The sequence below is a fragment of the Arabidopsis lyrata genome, assembly GCF_000004255.2.
Source record: "Arabidopsis lyrata subsp. lyrata unplaced genomic scaffold ARALYscaffold_37, whole genome shotgun sequence".
Classification (NCBI taxonomy): Eukaryota; Viridiplantae; Streptophyta; class Magnoliopsida; order Brassicales; family Brassicaceae; genus Arabidopsis; species Arabidopsis lyrata.
Genome location: NW_003302521.1, coordinates 611 through 14,157, shown reverse-complemented (window position 1 = coordinate 14,157; position 13,547 = coordinate 611). Strand labels below are relative to the sequence as shown.

General features: G+C 38.4%; 1 protein-coding gene across 1 annotated transcript; it reads left to right on the top strand.

Annotated features, from left to right (window-relative positions):
* The first annotated feature begins 12,227 nt into the window (after positions 1–12,227).
* On the top strand, positions 12,228–13,296 carry LOC9299143 (3-ketoacyl-CoA synthase 20). The gene has a single exon (XM_021019279.1). It carries the CDS (start codon positions 12,378–12,380, stop codon positions 13,239–13,241), a length of 864 nt encoding a protein of 287 aa, XP_020874938.1. The 5' UTR covers positions 12,228–12,377; the 3' UTR covers positions 13,242–13,296.
* Positions 13,297–13,547: the final 251 nt, after the last annotated feature.

The following is a 13,547-nucleotide window of genomic DNA, read 5'->3' as shown; positions in this document are numbered from 1 at the left end:
AAGTTGCTCTTCATCCCCGAGCTGCGTCTCTTATTCCAACGTCTGAGCTACATTATTAGTAGCACCGGGAGTTGTTTGTCCGCTGGTTTCATTTCGTGCAGCGGAACTTGGCGAGTTGAATATCCCTCTTCGGATTCCCACCGGGTTTCCTGCACTTAAAGAGCGAACACGAGTTTGTATAGTATTGACGTTTTGACTAAGAGATACCTGGGATGTTTGCAACGTATCGACGGCCTTTTCCACATCCGAGAACTTTTGTGATATGTCCGACATGGTTTGCTGCATAGCTTTGAGGGTTTCGGCCAATGATGTCTCAGCAGCGTCTCCTCCGGACATTGTTGCTTATCTCGGAAGTGTGGTAAAGAAAAAATCTGACCACTCAAGAACCTAATTTCCCCACAGACGGCGCCAAAATGTGGATGTCGGATTCACACACTCAAGTATTTTATTAAGTAGGAAGATTATTCTTGAGGGACAAAAATGAATATGTAAAAACTTGTAGATTGATACGAAAATTGTTATAGTATTTCTTTCTTGAGAGGAAGATACTTTTACATGGCCATTGGCCTCTATATTTATACATAGATAAACGACATTAAAATGAGTAATTAAGTACAATTATTCCTTCTTAAATGTGTCCGTTTTGATTCTTCGACTTTAATGCTCAACGTTTGAATTTGAGTTGACTCTGATCTTCATGGGCCTCGCCTCTCTTGGCCCAAATGTCCTTGAACCGACTTACCCGTGTCTTCTACACCGAACTCGTGTCACAGTGCAGTCACTTCGGATTCTTTGAAAGGTGACAACCACTTCGACCGTCCCTTCGGCTCACGGGTCCAATGGGCTTCATCCTTTATGGGCCATTATCTTGATTACGTGGCAATCTTTGGTTGGTCTCGTACTTCTGGTGCGGGATCCGACACCAACAATTATCAATAAGGTCCTCCACCTTCAAGTCTAAGTTCACAGTAAAATGTTTGATCAAGGGGATCCTGGGACCATTGTCATAAACCCATGAATCCATCCAAACACTTAGAGATTTACCATTGCCCACTTCTTTTCTAAGCCCTTTGATCAACAACTCTCTACCATGCAAAATACTCCTCCAAGCATAAGACGGTCTAACCCCAAGATCAGCCTCCAAAAAGTCATCACCAACAAAATACCGACTTTTAAAGAATCTTGCAAAGAGGGAAGAAGGATTCTGAAGTAATCTCCAAGCTTGTTTACCCAATAAAGCTTGATTAAAGCTCTCAATATCTTTGAATCCTAAACCACCTTGGTTTTTGGAGAGACACAACTTCTCCCAACTGATCCAATGGACTTTTCTCCTATGTTCCACTGCACTCCACCAAAATTCATACATCGCACTAGTCAGATTTTCGCATGTGGTTTTTGTTAGCTTAAAACAAGACATAGCGTAGACCGGCATGGCCAGGGCCACTACCTTAAGCAGTACCTCTTTACCCCCCAAAGAAAGGGTTCTAGCAAACCATCCAGATAATCTAGCCTTAAGCTTATCTTTTATGAAGTCCAGTAGCTGAACCTTAGACCCGCTGAAACATTCTGGGAGACCCAAATACGTCCCAGCACCACCTTCATTCATAATTCCAAGCTCACTCTGAATCCATCCCTTACACTGAATGTCTACCTTTGCTCCAAAAGTAATAGATGACTTATCAAAATTAATCTTTTGCCCCGTTGCATCACCATAAATCTGGAAAATCTTCTTAATGGTAGCCACTTCATTCCTATCAGCCTTGCACATGAATAAGCTGTCGTCCGCAAACAAGAGATGATGTATGGCAGGCCCATCCGGCGAAAACTGAATCCCACTAATCAAACCTTGTCTCTCAGCTTTATTCATGAGGTGTGTGAGTCCTTCCGTACACAAAACAAACAGAAAAGATGACAAAGGATCACCTTGTCTGATTCTACGAGAAGGTGTAATCAATCCAAAGGCCTGGTCATTGATTAACACAGAGAAAGTTACTGTAGAGACAGCCACCATAATCCACTGAACCCACTTAGAATGAAACCCCAACGCCTCCAGCAAAGCTTTGAGATATCCCCATTCAACCCGGTCATATCCCCATTGAAAGGTTTAGTATCTAATGAATTACAAAAATAAATTTGGTTCCAATAGTTGAAATCAACACTAGCTAAGCTCATTTTTTCTATAATATTATTTATAGAAAATCTGTACAACAATTTGCTCGAAGAGTTTGAAATATCTTACCGGTATAACTAAAGGTGCAAAAAAAATTAAAAATCATAACTCATTTTTGGAATATAATTTTATACCAAGAGATTTTTTTTGTCAAAACTGATTTTTTTTGGAATATAAGTTTGAAACTGATTTTTTTTTTTTTTTTTGTCAAAACTGATTTTGTTTATTTAAGATTCAAGAATGACTTGAACAAGTAGAATTTGTAGAACCAATGAAGAAGAAAGAGTTGTGGAGTGGTAGATAATGGTTTCTTCCAACTTCCAAGAATAATGTTTGAACGTAATTGCTTCGATTGGTAGGAATTTTCTTAAGCAATTAGAATCAGTTCTCTGTTAATAAATTAAACATATATTTTTGGATTACTTACCACACAAACTCTCCCCAAAATATGTGTTGACACATACCAAATGATGATATGAATACAAAACTTATTATGCACGCGTAAAAGATTCACACGCATGTATATATATCTCACAAGTACACACTACACATGAAACAGTAGTTTAGTTTGGGTTATGTTATGAGTTAATGACACAATTTCTTCTTTTGATAATGACAGAAAGTTTTCTTGTCTACAATATCATTTCAAGAAAATTTAAACGTTTAACCGAATAAAATCAACGCAACGGGGAATAAAATCATGAAGAATGGTTAGAACGTGATATTTAAAGATGAAACCAGACCAAAGCAAGTCAATACAAAGTCAAATAGAACTCAATCGGAAACGAATAACCAAAATTTGTCAAACTTTGATTTATTTATTTTTTTGACAAATTTTGTTTTTTTAACTGTATTTTCATATTTTGAATTGTTTGTTATGATTTCATATACTTAATAGTGTTAGATAGTATAATGAAAATAGTTGTCAATACTATGCTGTAAACAATAGTCTTTTCTAAGCCTTTTAACGGGAAAAAAAAAAACACAAAACAAATACACTTTTATTTATAAATTATAATCTCTTTGGTATAACATATGTGAAGAAAATAAAATGTTTTTCTTGATTCGTTTGGTCAAAAATAAAAAAAGCAAGTTTGAATTAATTTCTGATAAGTTCAATAGTTCATTTTATATTATCTTAAAATCTATTCACAATAATATAGTACTAGAAAAAAGTACTTTCATGTTCTAACGAAACAGAATAATATAGTACTAGGCGATAGAGAAAACACAATGTTTTTATTTTGACTTGATTTGTTTGGTCAACAAATTTAAGTTTTGGATTATTTTCTAATGAGGTTTAATAGTTATTTTTTTATTTTTTAAAAACTCATAATATTATTTAACGTATTATTGAAATTTAAATTCAAAAAACAAAAGAATTTCTAAATAATTATATATACAGATATTTAACGTGTACATATAAAACAAAATTTGTTGACTATGTTATCTACAAAATTTCGATTTTACTTTTCAATTTTAAAAATTAAAACAAATGTAGATTTGGTCACTTGTGACTTGTGAGTATGAGACATAACAAACGAGTGTAGGCAATGGATGTAATAGAAAGGTCAAAGAGAAATAAATTCGAGAGTGTGTCTCAATTAAATTCATGTCATGTGCTTTCTCCATATCACATTTCACGCTGTCACCCCAACTTTCTCCAGCTTTCTTTATGTGACCCATTTATTTCTATAAATTACTTTTCTCCCCATTTTATCCTTTGATTGTATCCCAGTTTGATACAATTAATAAACATTGTAGTTATTTTATGGAGTTAGTTTTTGAATCCTTGTAATATATAGTCGATTTCAACTTTATAAGTATAATATTTTTTCACTCCACATTTTATGAAGTGAGCCATCCCAGCTTTAATCTACAAAAAAACTTGAAGATCTAGAAAAAAAAAAACAATGTTCAAGTAAGTTTTTCATAAACGTTCAAACAAATCAGAATAATGTACAAGAGCTTGTCTCTAAAATCACTGTAGTATGCATCTGTATATAACTAGATAGATATTATAGTTTGGTATGCATCATCTTATATTGCTAGATACCGAAAATTCATGGGAATTAATCAAACAAAGATTGAAAAATGAGTTAGAGAACAGATTCAGATCATGAAACTTGTTAAATCTAATAGGTCTGTCAGATATTTAAATTTGTATTCAAATCATGAGAATACAAAATTTAAATTGAATTTAATAAGCTTAGCTAGATTCCTATTGGTTATATCTATGTTTTGATTTGATTTCTCATCAATTCCCTACAGATCAGAAACGAGAGATTGAGAGATGTGGATTTGTGTGAACATAGATTAGAGAGTGAGAGATTTGAGATGCGGGCCTGGATCAATTTGTGGAGGATGAAAAGATTGATTGCTTGAAGGTTATGTATGGGCTGCTGCCATGGTGACTGTGTTGATTGTTTGATCTCTCAAAGACCTCAGAACAACAAAACGATCACATGTATAACCATTTTTGTATAAAAAATATAGAACTTAGTCTGGAAATTTAAGTTTAGTATAAACTTCAGCCAAATAAATAAACATTTTATTGTAAATCTACAAAGAAGAAGCCCAATTTTTTTTTAATAAGAGTCCCAAACATTTTATTCTATTTATTAAAAAGTAAAAATAAATTTTTTGCTTTAATGCCTTTGAAGTTGTTGGGTCCGGGATGAATACACCATAAAAGTTGATTTTTTAAACATTATTTTTATTTTACAAAATTGGTTTTCTATATTTTAATTAATAGATTCTTTTTATAATATAGTAACTAATAGCAAGTATTAGTGTAGATATAGGAATGGTGAGGTATTAATGTTTAGTGTTTGATAAGTGAGGTAAATAAAATTATTGGAAAACAAACGAAACACTAAATCAATAAAAATAAAGATAAAACAATTTTAATTGTATTTTAATAGTGTGAAAAAAAAAACCTTTTACCTCTAGATTATCGATGTCATTAATCATATGCATTTGTGTTTTAGGAGCTTCGATTCCTTGCAACTCCTCTTCTAAGTTTAGCTCATCATCATTTGGTGCGACTACTTGATTGATGTTCAAAAGAGGCATTCCAAAAATGCTTTCATATCCTCTATTTTCGCTTTCTTTTCCTCTTTCTTTGCTTTCCTTAATTCTTCTCTCTCTTTCCTTTCTTCTATTTGAAGTTGCCTCTTAATACTTACAATTTCTTATAGTTTGTTTTTCAAATCATTTGCTACGTAAACACAATCAAATTTTTACGACCTTTTGTATCATTTATAATTTTTCGTTAATGGTTGACAATTTTTTAAAAAATATAACAAATGATGTTTTGATATTAAAAAGACAAGGAAAATACATAATTATTTAATATATGAGTAAAAAATCTCAAACATCACTTAATTCGAAACCTAAAAAATAAGACATTAACGATTTGATTAGTTTTCACTTAAGGGATGCTTAGTTTAGTAACATTGCATTAAATTTGGTATTAGTAGACCAATTAGAACATGTATGCCATTTTTTGTTTACAAAAACCTTTAAGTGGTATTTTTTTTTTTTTTTTTTTTTGGTAAAAGGTTAAATTTTATACCAATTTTCTGTTTTTCCTGTACAAAACACAAACAACTAAAAGAAGAAGCTAGAAAGGAAAGCTAATACAACCAAAATAAATAGCTAGAAGAGAAGGAGAAGAAATAGAAGAGGCAGGGAAGGAGAGAAGGCGATCCCTTAACGAACGGTCGAGGGAGGCCTGAGTTGTGGATGGCGTGGAAGAGATATTGTTGAAGATCCGAGCATTGCGCTCTCGCCAGATGAGATAGCAAGCCGCTTGCAAGATGAGCTTGACGATAATGGTGCTGCTTGAAAAAGGTGGAGTCCTAGCCTGCAAAATCCAAGAAGATATGGATAGAAGTCCAGGAGGAGGAGGAGGCCAGAACCTTGTTGCAAAAGCTTCTCAAACCGAAGTAGAGTAGGCACAATCAAAGAAGAGGTGAGCATGAGTCTCAAGACCAGTAGAGCAGAGCACACATTGAGCGGGAACATTCAGCCCCCAGCTTCTTAGCCTGTCTTTTGTAGGTAGCCTGCCTAGCATAGCCAGCCAAGTAATGAATGAGTACCGTGGCACTGATTCTTTGAACCACACTGCCTTGAACCAAGGGACCAAGGGAGAGCGAGAACGGAGTTGCTCCCAAGTTTCCTTAGAAGAGAAGAACTGGCCAAAGGATCCATTCAATTGTCGCCATAGGAATATGTCGTCACCTTTTGCATCATTTGGAGGAGAGATGGAAGTTAGCTTTACCATAAAGGATTGTTGTGCCACAGATCTAGCTGCTGGCATCCTCCACTCTCCGTTAAGAACCGCTTCAGAAACTGTTGCGTCTTTTCTGACCCGCAGCTACCTAGGACCATCAGCTCCAAGGAAGACAATTAGCGGACCAAGATCACACCAGTGGTCAAACCAGAAAGAAGCATTTTTCCCATTACCAATATCACAATGCAAAAAAATCCAGTAGTAGAGATTTTATTTGGAACATGCCTCTCACAGTACGAGACAGCCTCTGAGAATCCTGCAGAACCCAGAAACTCTTCCTGTGGAAAACATTACCTTTCAACCAGGCAACCCATAAAGAACCCGCATTGGCAAAAAGATTCCAAATTAACTTGAGCTGAAAAACAACTTGGAAGTCCTCAAGCTTTCTGATTCCCAGACCACCCTCTTCTTTGGGCTTACAAACATCTTTCCAAGCAACACGAGCCCCCACAGCAGAACCAACTTTGTTTTTCCAGAGAAAAGAAGCACAAAGAGAATCCACCTTCTCATAGAACTTTTTGGGGAGATTGAAAACCGAGCTCCAGAAATTCACCATCCCATAAATAACTGAAGAGATGAGCCTAATCTTCCCAGCAAATGATAAAAACTTTGCAGTCCAAGAGTGTAGCTTTGATGTAATTTTCTCCAAAAAGGGTTGCAGGGTAGCAAAGGAGATTCTAGCAGGATTTAAAGGCAGTCCAAGGTACCTTGTTGGGAAGGAGCCCACTTTAATTCCAGCTAGAGCACTTAGGACTCCAACAGCAACATCACTGTACCCTCCAAACAAGATCTCAGATTTGGCGGGGTTCATATCAAGACCACTGAACAGCTTAAATTGGAGCATAACCGCAGAAACACCTGACAAAGAGTGGCGAGCTCCATCAGTGAAAACCAGTAGATCATTTGCAAATAAGAGATGGTAACCTGGGGTTCATGGCAGAGCGGATGCAGTCTGAAATTTCCAGCAGAGGCAGCAGCTTCAAGGAGCTTAGAAAGGACCTCCATGACTAAAATGAAGAGATAAGGAGAGATGGGATCCCCTTGACGGAGACCCTTCCTACCCGGAAAAAAACCAGCAAGCTCTCCATTGATAGAGATAGAGAACCTTGGGGAAGAGATACATTCCTTAATCCATGCACAGAAGAGAGCAGGGAAACTCTGAGCTTCAAGAACTTTAAGAACAAAATCCCAGCAAATAGTATCAAAAGCTTTCCTGATATCAACTTTTATCATGCAACTCTTGGGGCAAGCTAATTTTTGGTAATTCCTAATCAAATCAGAGGCGAGAAGGACATTTTCACCTAAGCTTCTACCTTTCAAGAAAGCCGCCTGATTTGGACTGATACAAGCCTGAAGGATCGGTTTCATTCTGTTAGCAATAATCTTGGAGATGACCTTGTAGATGAGATTACAGCAACTGATAGGTCTGAAGTCCCCTAACTGGCAAGCTTCTGGTACTTTAGGAATTAGGGCGATTATAGTGCAATTCATGTCCTTTAGCAAGCGACCATTTCTGAAAAATTCCTGCACTGCATCCACAACTTCCTTCCCAACGATATCCCAAGAAGCACGAAAGAATTCAACAGAGAAACCATCCGGACCAGGGCTCTTGTTTAAAGGCATAGCAAGGACCACGGCTTTGATTTCCTCTGGAGTCACTGGATTTTGTAGACTTTGCGCTTGGGAGGCTGAACACCTGAAGGGTAGCAGCCCTCGCAGCTCCTCAACAGTAACAGGAGAAAGAGGCATCTCAGAACAGCCAAGGATGCCTTCAAAATAAGTGGCAGCAAAGCTCTTAATCTCTGAAATATTAACAATCCGCTGGTTATTTGCATCGCAGAGGAAGTGAATATGATTCCTGGCAGCTCTTCCGGAAACAGTTTTGTGGAAAAAAGTTGTATTCTTATCACCGAGATGCAGCCAAATAACCCTAGACTTCTGGCGAAAGAATTTTTCTTCTGCAGTGATTAGAGACTGCCACAAAGCTCTTTCTTGGTGCTCTTCCCTAGCAGCATCGACATCAGGAGAAGAGAGTAGAAGCCTTTGAAGATTTGCAATCTTATCGGATTGAGCTTTAACTCTCTCACTAATACCGCTATAGTGGCGTTTGTTGAGCTGGTGCAAACCAACTTGAGCTTACGAAGAGATCTAACAAGCTTATATTGACAAGAACCTTGAATGGAATGGGGAGTCCATGCTTGAGAGATGGAATCCAGAAAGTCAGGATGATCAGCCACATGCTGGAAGAACTTAAAAGGTTTGCGCACAGAGCGTTTCATAGCAAGGACTTGAAACAGACATGCCGCATGGTCTGACTGAATAGGCTCCAGAAATTCAGCAAAGGACTCAGGAAAGGATAAAGCCCAAGCTTGGTTGATTAAAGCATGGTCAATCTTCTTAGATGCTGGGTTATCTCCCTGATTATTCCACCATGTATAGGGAAGACCCTTAGCATGTGCCTCAAAGAGCTCAGAAACCTGCAAAGCCAAGTTAAAATCATCCATCCCGCAAGTGTCCACATCTTGAGAAAGATGTTCAGAGTGATGTGAGAGCCTAAGGATCTGGTTGTAATCACCAACAGCAGCCCAAGGATGGCGATTGACAGGAGAGTTTGCATTCAGCCAAGCCAATTCATCCCACAAAGGCAGACGCTCCGCAGGAAGATTCAGACCATAAACAAAAGAAACAGTGAGACTTAAGCTCAAAGACTGTATGAAGATGCCACAAGTTACCATTTGAGCAGAAGCTTGGTACACAACCAAAGAGACAGAGGGATCCCAACACAATACAATCCTGGCAGTACTATGGTGATCAAAATTGCCCAAAAATTTCCATCCAACTGGAATAGCTCTAGCTACACGACCGGCATTCGCCGGCTGAATATACGTTTCGAGAAACGCTCCAAAAAGTGGCTTATGGAGGGAAATCCATGCTTTTGTAGAGTCTTGACGTCTATTACTGTTAAGTCCTCTAATATTCCACACAAAAAACATATTAAATGTTGGTTAATGTGACAGCGTGACCTTGCGGCCACTCCTCCTGCGAGTTACCAGGATGAAAGGAGTTTCTTGTTCTTCTGCGATTGGCTCCTCTAGAACAGAAGAAGGCAATCCATTAGAGATTGTGCTCTCAGCGTGGGCTGTCAACTCCACTACTCATTGAGTAGATAGGCCAAATTTTCCTTCAGCCAACCACTCCAAAATTTGATTTGCAGAACCTTGCTCTGCCTCTGCAACCGAAAGATCCTCATTAGAGACCTCAACTTGGTTCTGAGAAGACATATCCTCAGCAGATTGACCCAAAACGGGTCCTTGTTTCACCTTCCACACCAATTGTGATGAGCTTGGATTTGCTTTTGTCTTCAACGTTCTCTCGGAAGATCTACCCTGCCTCGAGCGACGCCGTATTCTCGGTCTACTGCGAGACCTGTTACTTCTCCGTTTGAGAGAAGAGAAATTTCCTTTCCAAGAAGGGCAGCGAACAAGATCATGGCCATAAGCGTTGCATTCAGAGCACTGCGGCGGCAACCAAGGGTAAGAGACGTCTATCTCCACTTCACGACCATCAGAGAACCCAGAAATGACTTTGGAAGGAAGATCTTTAGTGAGGTCTACACGAACAAGCACCTTAGCAACCTCGAAGTTTTCTTTCCTTTCAGTTTCTGGTGCCAGCGCAATCGGCTTTCCAACAGCAGTAGCTATCCTGCTAAGACTTTCGTTATTGAAAAGTAGGTAAGGTACTCCTCGGAATTCAGCAGTGATCGAGGCTGAGGTAATCGGTGGAGAATCCGGAGTGAATTCAGGAGACCACGGCGAAACAAACATTGGGAAGCCTGCGATATTCCAGACATTGCGACCAAGCAGAATGGCTCTAGTCCAAGGATTGGAGACACGCAACAGAAATGAACCAGGGCCAATGTTGTGGACATAAATACGAGGTCCAGAGCGAGCCCAGAGAGCATTTACCACTCCAATGACTCTACCCATTTCTGGCGGATTACCTTGAAACTGCACGAAGATGAAGTCCTTGAACTCTTCTCTTGCCGCAGCAATGTTGTCATCGGGAATGAGAACAAAAGGAACTCCTGAAATGTGCTGAGAAGGAGAACCGATTTCCTCAAGCTTAGAAGAGTCGCCAAAGAGGCTAGTCCAACGTTGATCCAAACCAAGCGGAGACTTGGCCTGCGAGAGATCCACAGTGGTAACACCGGGAGAAGCGACAGAAGGAGCCACATCTGCAGGGCCGGAGGCAGAAGCCTCAACAGCTAATGGAAGACCGGAAGTTAGCGGCGAAGAGATCTCCGCCGGAGAGGAAACGGATTGAGCAGGCGCGGAAACCGAGGCCGACTGAATCCCTAGATCTGAGCCTGCAATTGGGAGAGGAGACTGTGGAGGTGATGCCGGCGCAGCGGGAAGGACCGGCGGAGAGGAGCCTTGCTCAGATGAAGAAGCCGGAGTCAAGCCATCGCGAACAAGAGATGGGAGGCTAACCACAGAGGAGATGCGAGCAAACTGAGAAGTGCCAGGAACCTTGGGCCGAGAGCGAGAAGAGCCTTTCTTTTTCTTCTTAGCCATCGGAGCGTTCTCATCTGCCGGCGAGAGGCCGACGGACGGCGGAGATTAGGTTAAAAAGTTAATCGCCTTATCGATCGCCTCAGGAGAGAGAAAATCGACTTTTTATCTATGACATATGCCTTTAAGCTGTTTAAAGGCTAACCACATATGCCTTTAAACAGCTTTAAGTGGTATTTGTAAGACTTGCTCAATTTCTTTCAAAATAACATGAAATGGATGAACTAGTTTAGTGGCAATAACCCACACATTTACTCATATTTAGTTCAACAAACTTCTATTTCGGTTCACTTAATTTTCCATCTATATATGAATCATAAAATATGATTGCACATTCTAAAAAAAAATGATTGAACATTCTATTACATAAGTTCACACGGCCACGTACGTAAGTGTCTTCAAGTTGTTAACAAAAAAGGGTAATTTCGAAAATAACGGGTCAACGTAAGGGTAAAAGAGTAAGTTTCATAGTACGCGGCCAAATTAAAAGCCCCCAATTGGATAAAAGTCATCGCCGTCTCTTAGGTGTCAAATCTCAACTGTCTAAAAACATTAAAAGCTTCGTTGGGGTAGTTGCATCTTCCCTCTCTACATAGTTTCGATGTTTTTATCCATTTTTTAAAGAAAAGTTTCGATGTTTTTATTTTTAAAACATACTTTCATTTTCCTTTTGATGTTAAATTTATATAAATCGTGTACAAAGCGTTTTCCATATGTAATAGAAATTTAAGATTTTTAAAGTAAAATATTTTGAGTGTAATTCCATTTTTGTACATGGAAATAAATCTGATACTATTTTTTTAACTTGTAAGTAATAGCCTTTTTGTTGATTAAACAAAAGTAACAGCCTTTTTATTTGGAAAAATATAAATAATTCCACAATTGAATTCTAAATTACCATTTTCTCATAATTTTTAAAATTATATTAATACTTATTAAATAATTTATGGATTAAAAAATCTAGTACGATCCTAAAACAATTGCTTGACGAGTTTGAGCAACAAATGTTTTTGATGGCTTTACTAGTTTGAACAATTTATTTGCTAACATTATTAATTCTTTTTGTATATTATTTCTTAAAAAAACCATATTTTTGTCCTTAATATTTCCCATTTCCCCTAACTACATTTAATAGCCAAGTCTCTCTCTCTTTCTCTCTCACTCAAAATTTTCCATTATATTCTCAAATTTCCTCCAACTTTTTAGGCCATTCTCTTCTCTCCTCTCTCTCTCTCTCAAAACAAATCTTGAAAGAGAGAAAAAGAGAGAGAAACAAATCTTTCACTTTACACTTCTCTTCTCAACAAATCCTCATCCTAAACATTTGCTCATTCTCACGATGAGCCATAACCAGAACCAACCTCACCGGCCAGTCCCGGTCCATGTCACAAACGCCGAGCCAAACCCTAACCCAAACAACCTCCCAAACTTTCTCTTATCCGTTCGTCTCAAATACGTAAAACTCGGTTACCATTACCTAATCTCCAACGCACTCTACATCCTCCTCCTCCCTCTCCTCGCCGCAACAATCGCTAACCTCTCTTCTTTCACCATCAACGACCTCTCTCTCCTCTACAACACACTCCGTTTCCATTTCCTCTCCGCCACACTAGCCACCGGACTCTTAATCTCTCTCTCCACCGCTTACTTCACCACACGTCCTCGCCGTGTCTTCCTCCTCGACTTCTCATGTTACAAACCAGACCCTTCACTGATCTGCACTCGAGAAACATTCATGGACAGATCTCAACGTGTAGGTATCTTCACAGAAGACAACCTAGCTTTCCAACAAAAGATCCTTGAAAGATCGGGTCTAGGTCAAAAAACTTACTTCCCTGAAGCCCTTCTTCGTGTCCCTCCTAATCCTTGTATGGAAGAAGCGAGAAAGGAGGCAGAGACAGTTATGTTCGGAGCTATTGACGCGGTTCTTGAGAAGACCGGTGTTAAACCTAAAGATATTGGAATCCTTGTGGTGAATTGTAGTTTGTTTAATCCAACGCCGTCACTTTCTGCTATGATTGTGAATAAGTATAAGCTTAGAGGAAACATTTTGAGCTATAATCTTGGTGGAATGGGATGTAGTGCTGGACTAATCTCCATTGATCTCGCTAAACAAATGCTTCAGGTAATAAATTTATTCTTTTCTTTGATATTTAGATTCTGTTTTATTATCCGGTTTGGTTTAATCCGGTTTGATTTTTAGACTGTTATGAGTCGTCGTGATTTGTGGAAGAATATAATCTAAGGACTTTTTCTTATTCGACTTTTAAAAGTTGAAAAGGCTAAATGACAGCTCATGATTTTCTTGAAATTATTGGGAGAATTTAAGCATTTAGTAGAATTACCGGCTTCAATTTTTCCTCTCAAAATTTAATTATTTGTGTCTCGGTGTCACTTAATAAAGCATTTAGTACACTTACCAGCTAGATTTTTTGATTAATTGACTTCGCTTGCATGTCATTATTACGTGCTATAATATTAGTGTCATCACTGGTTTGGTTTTTGGTTG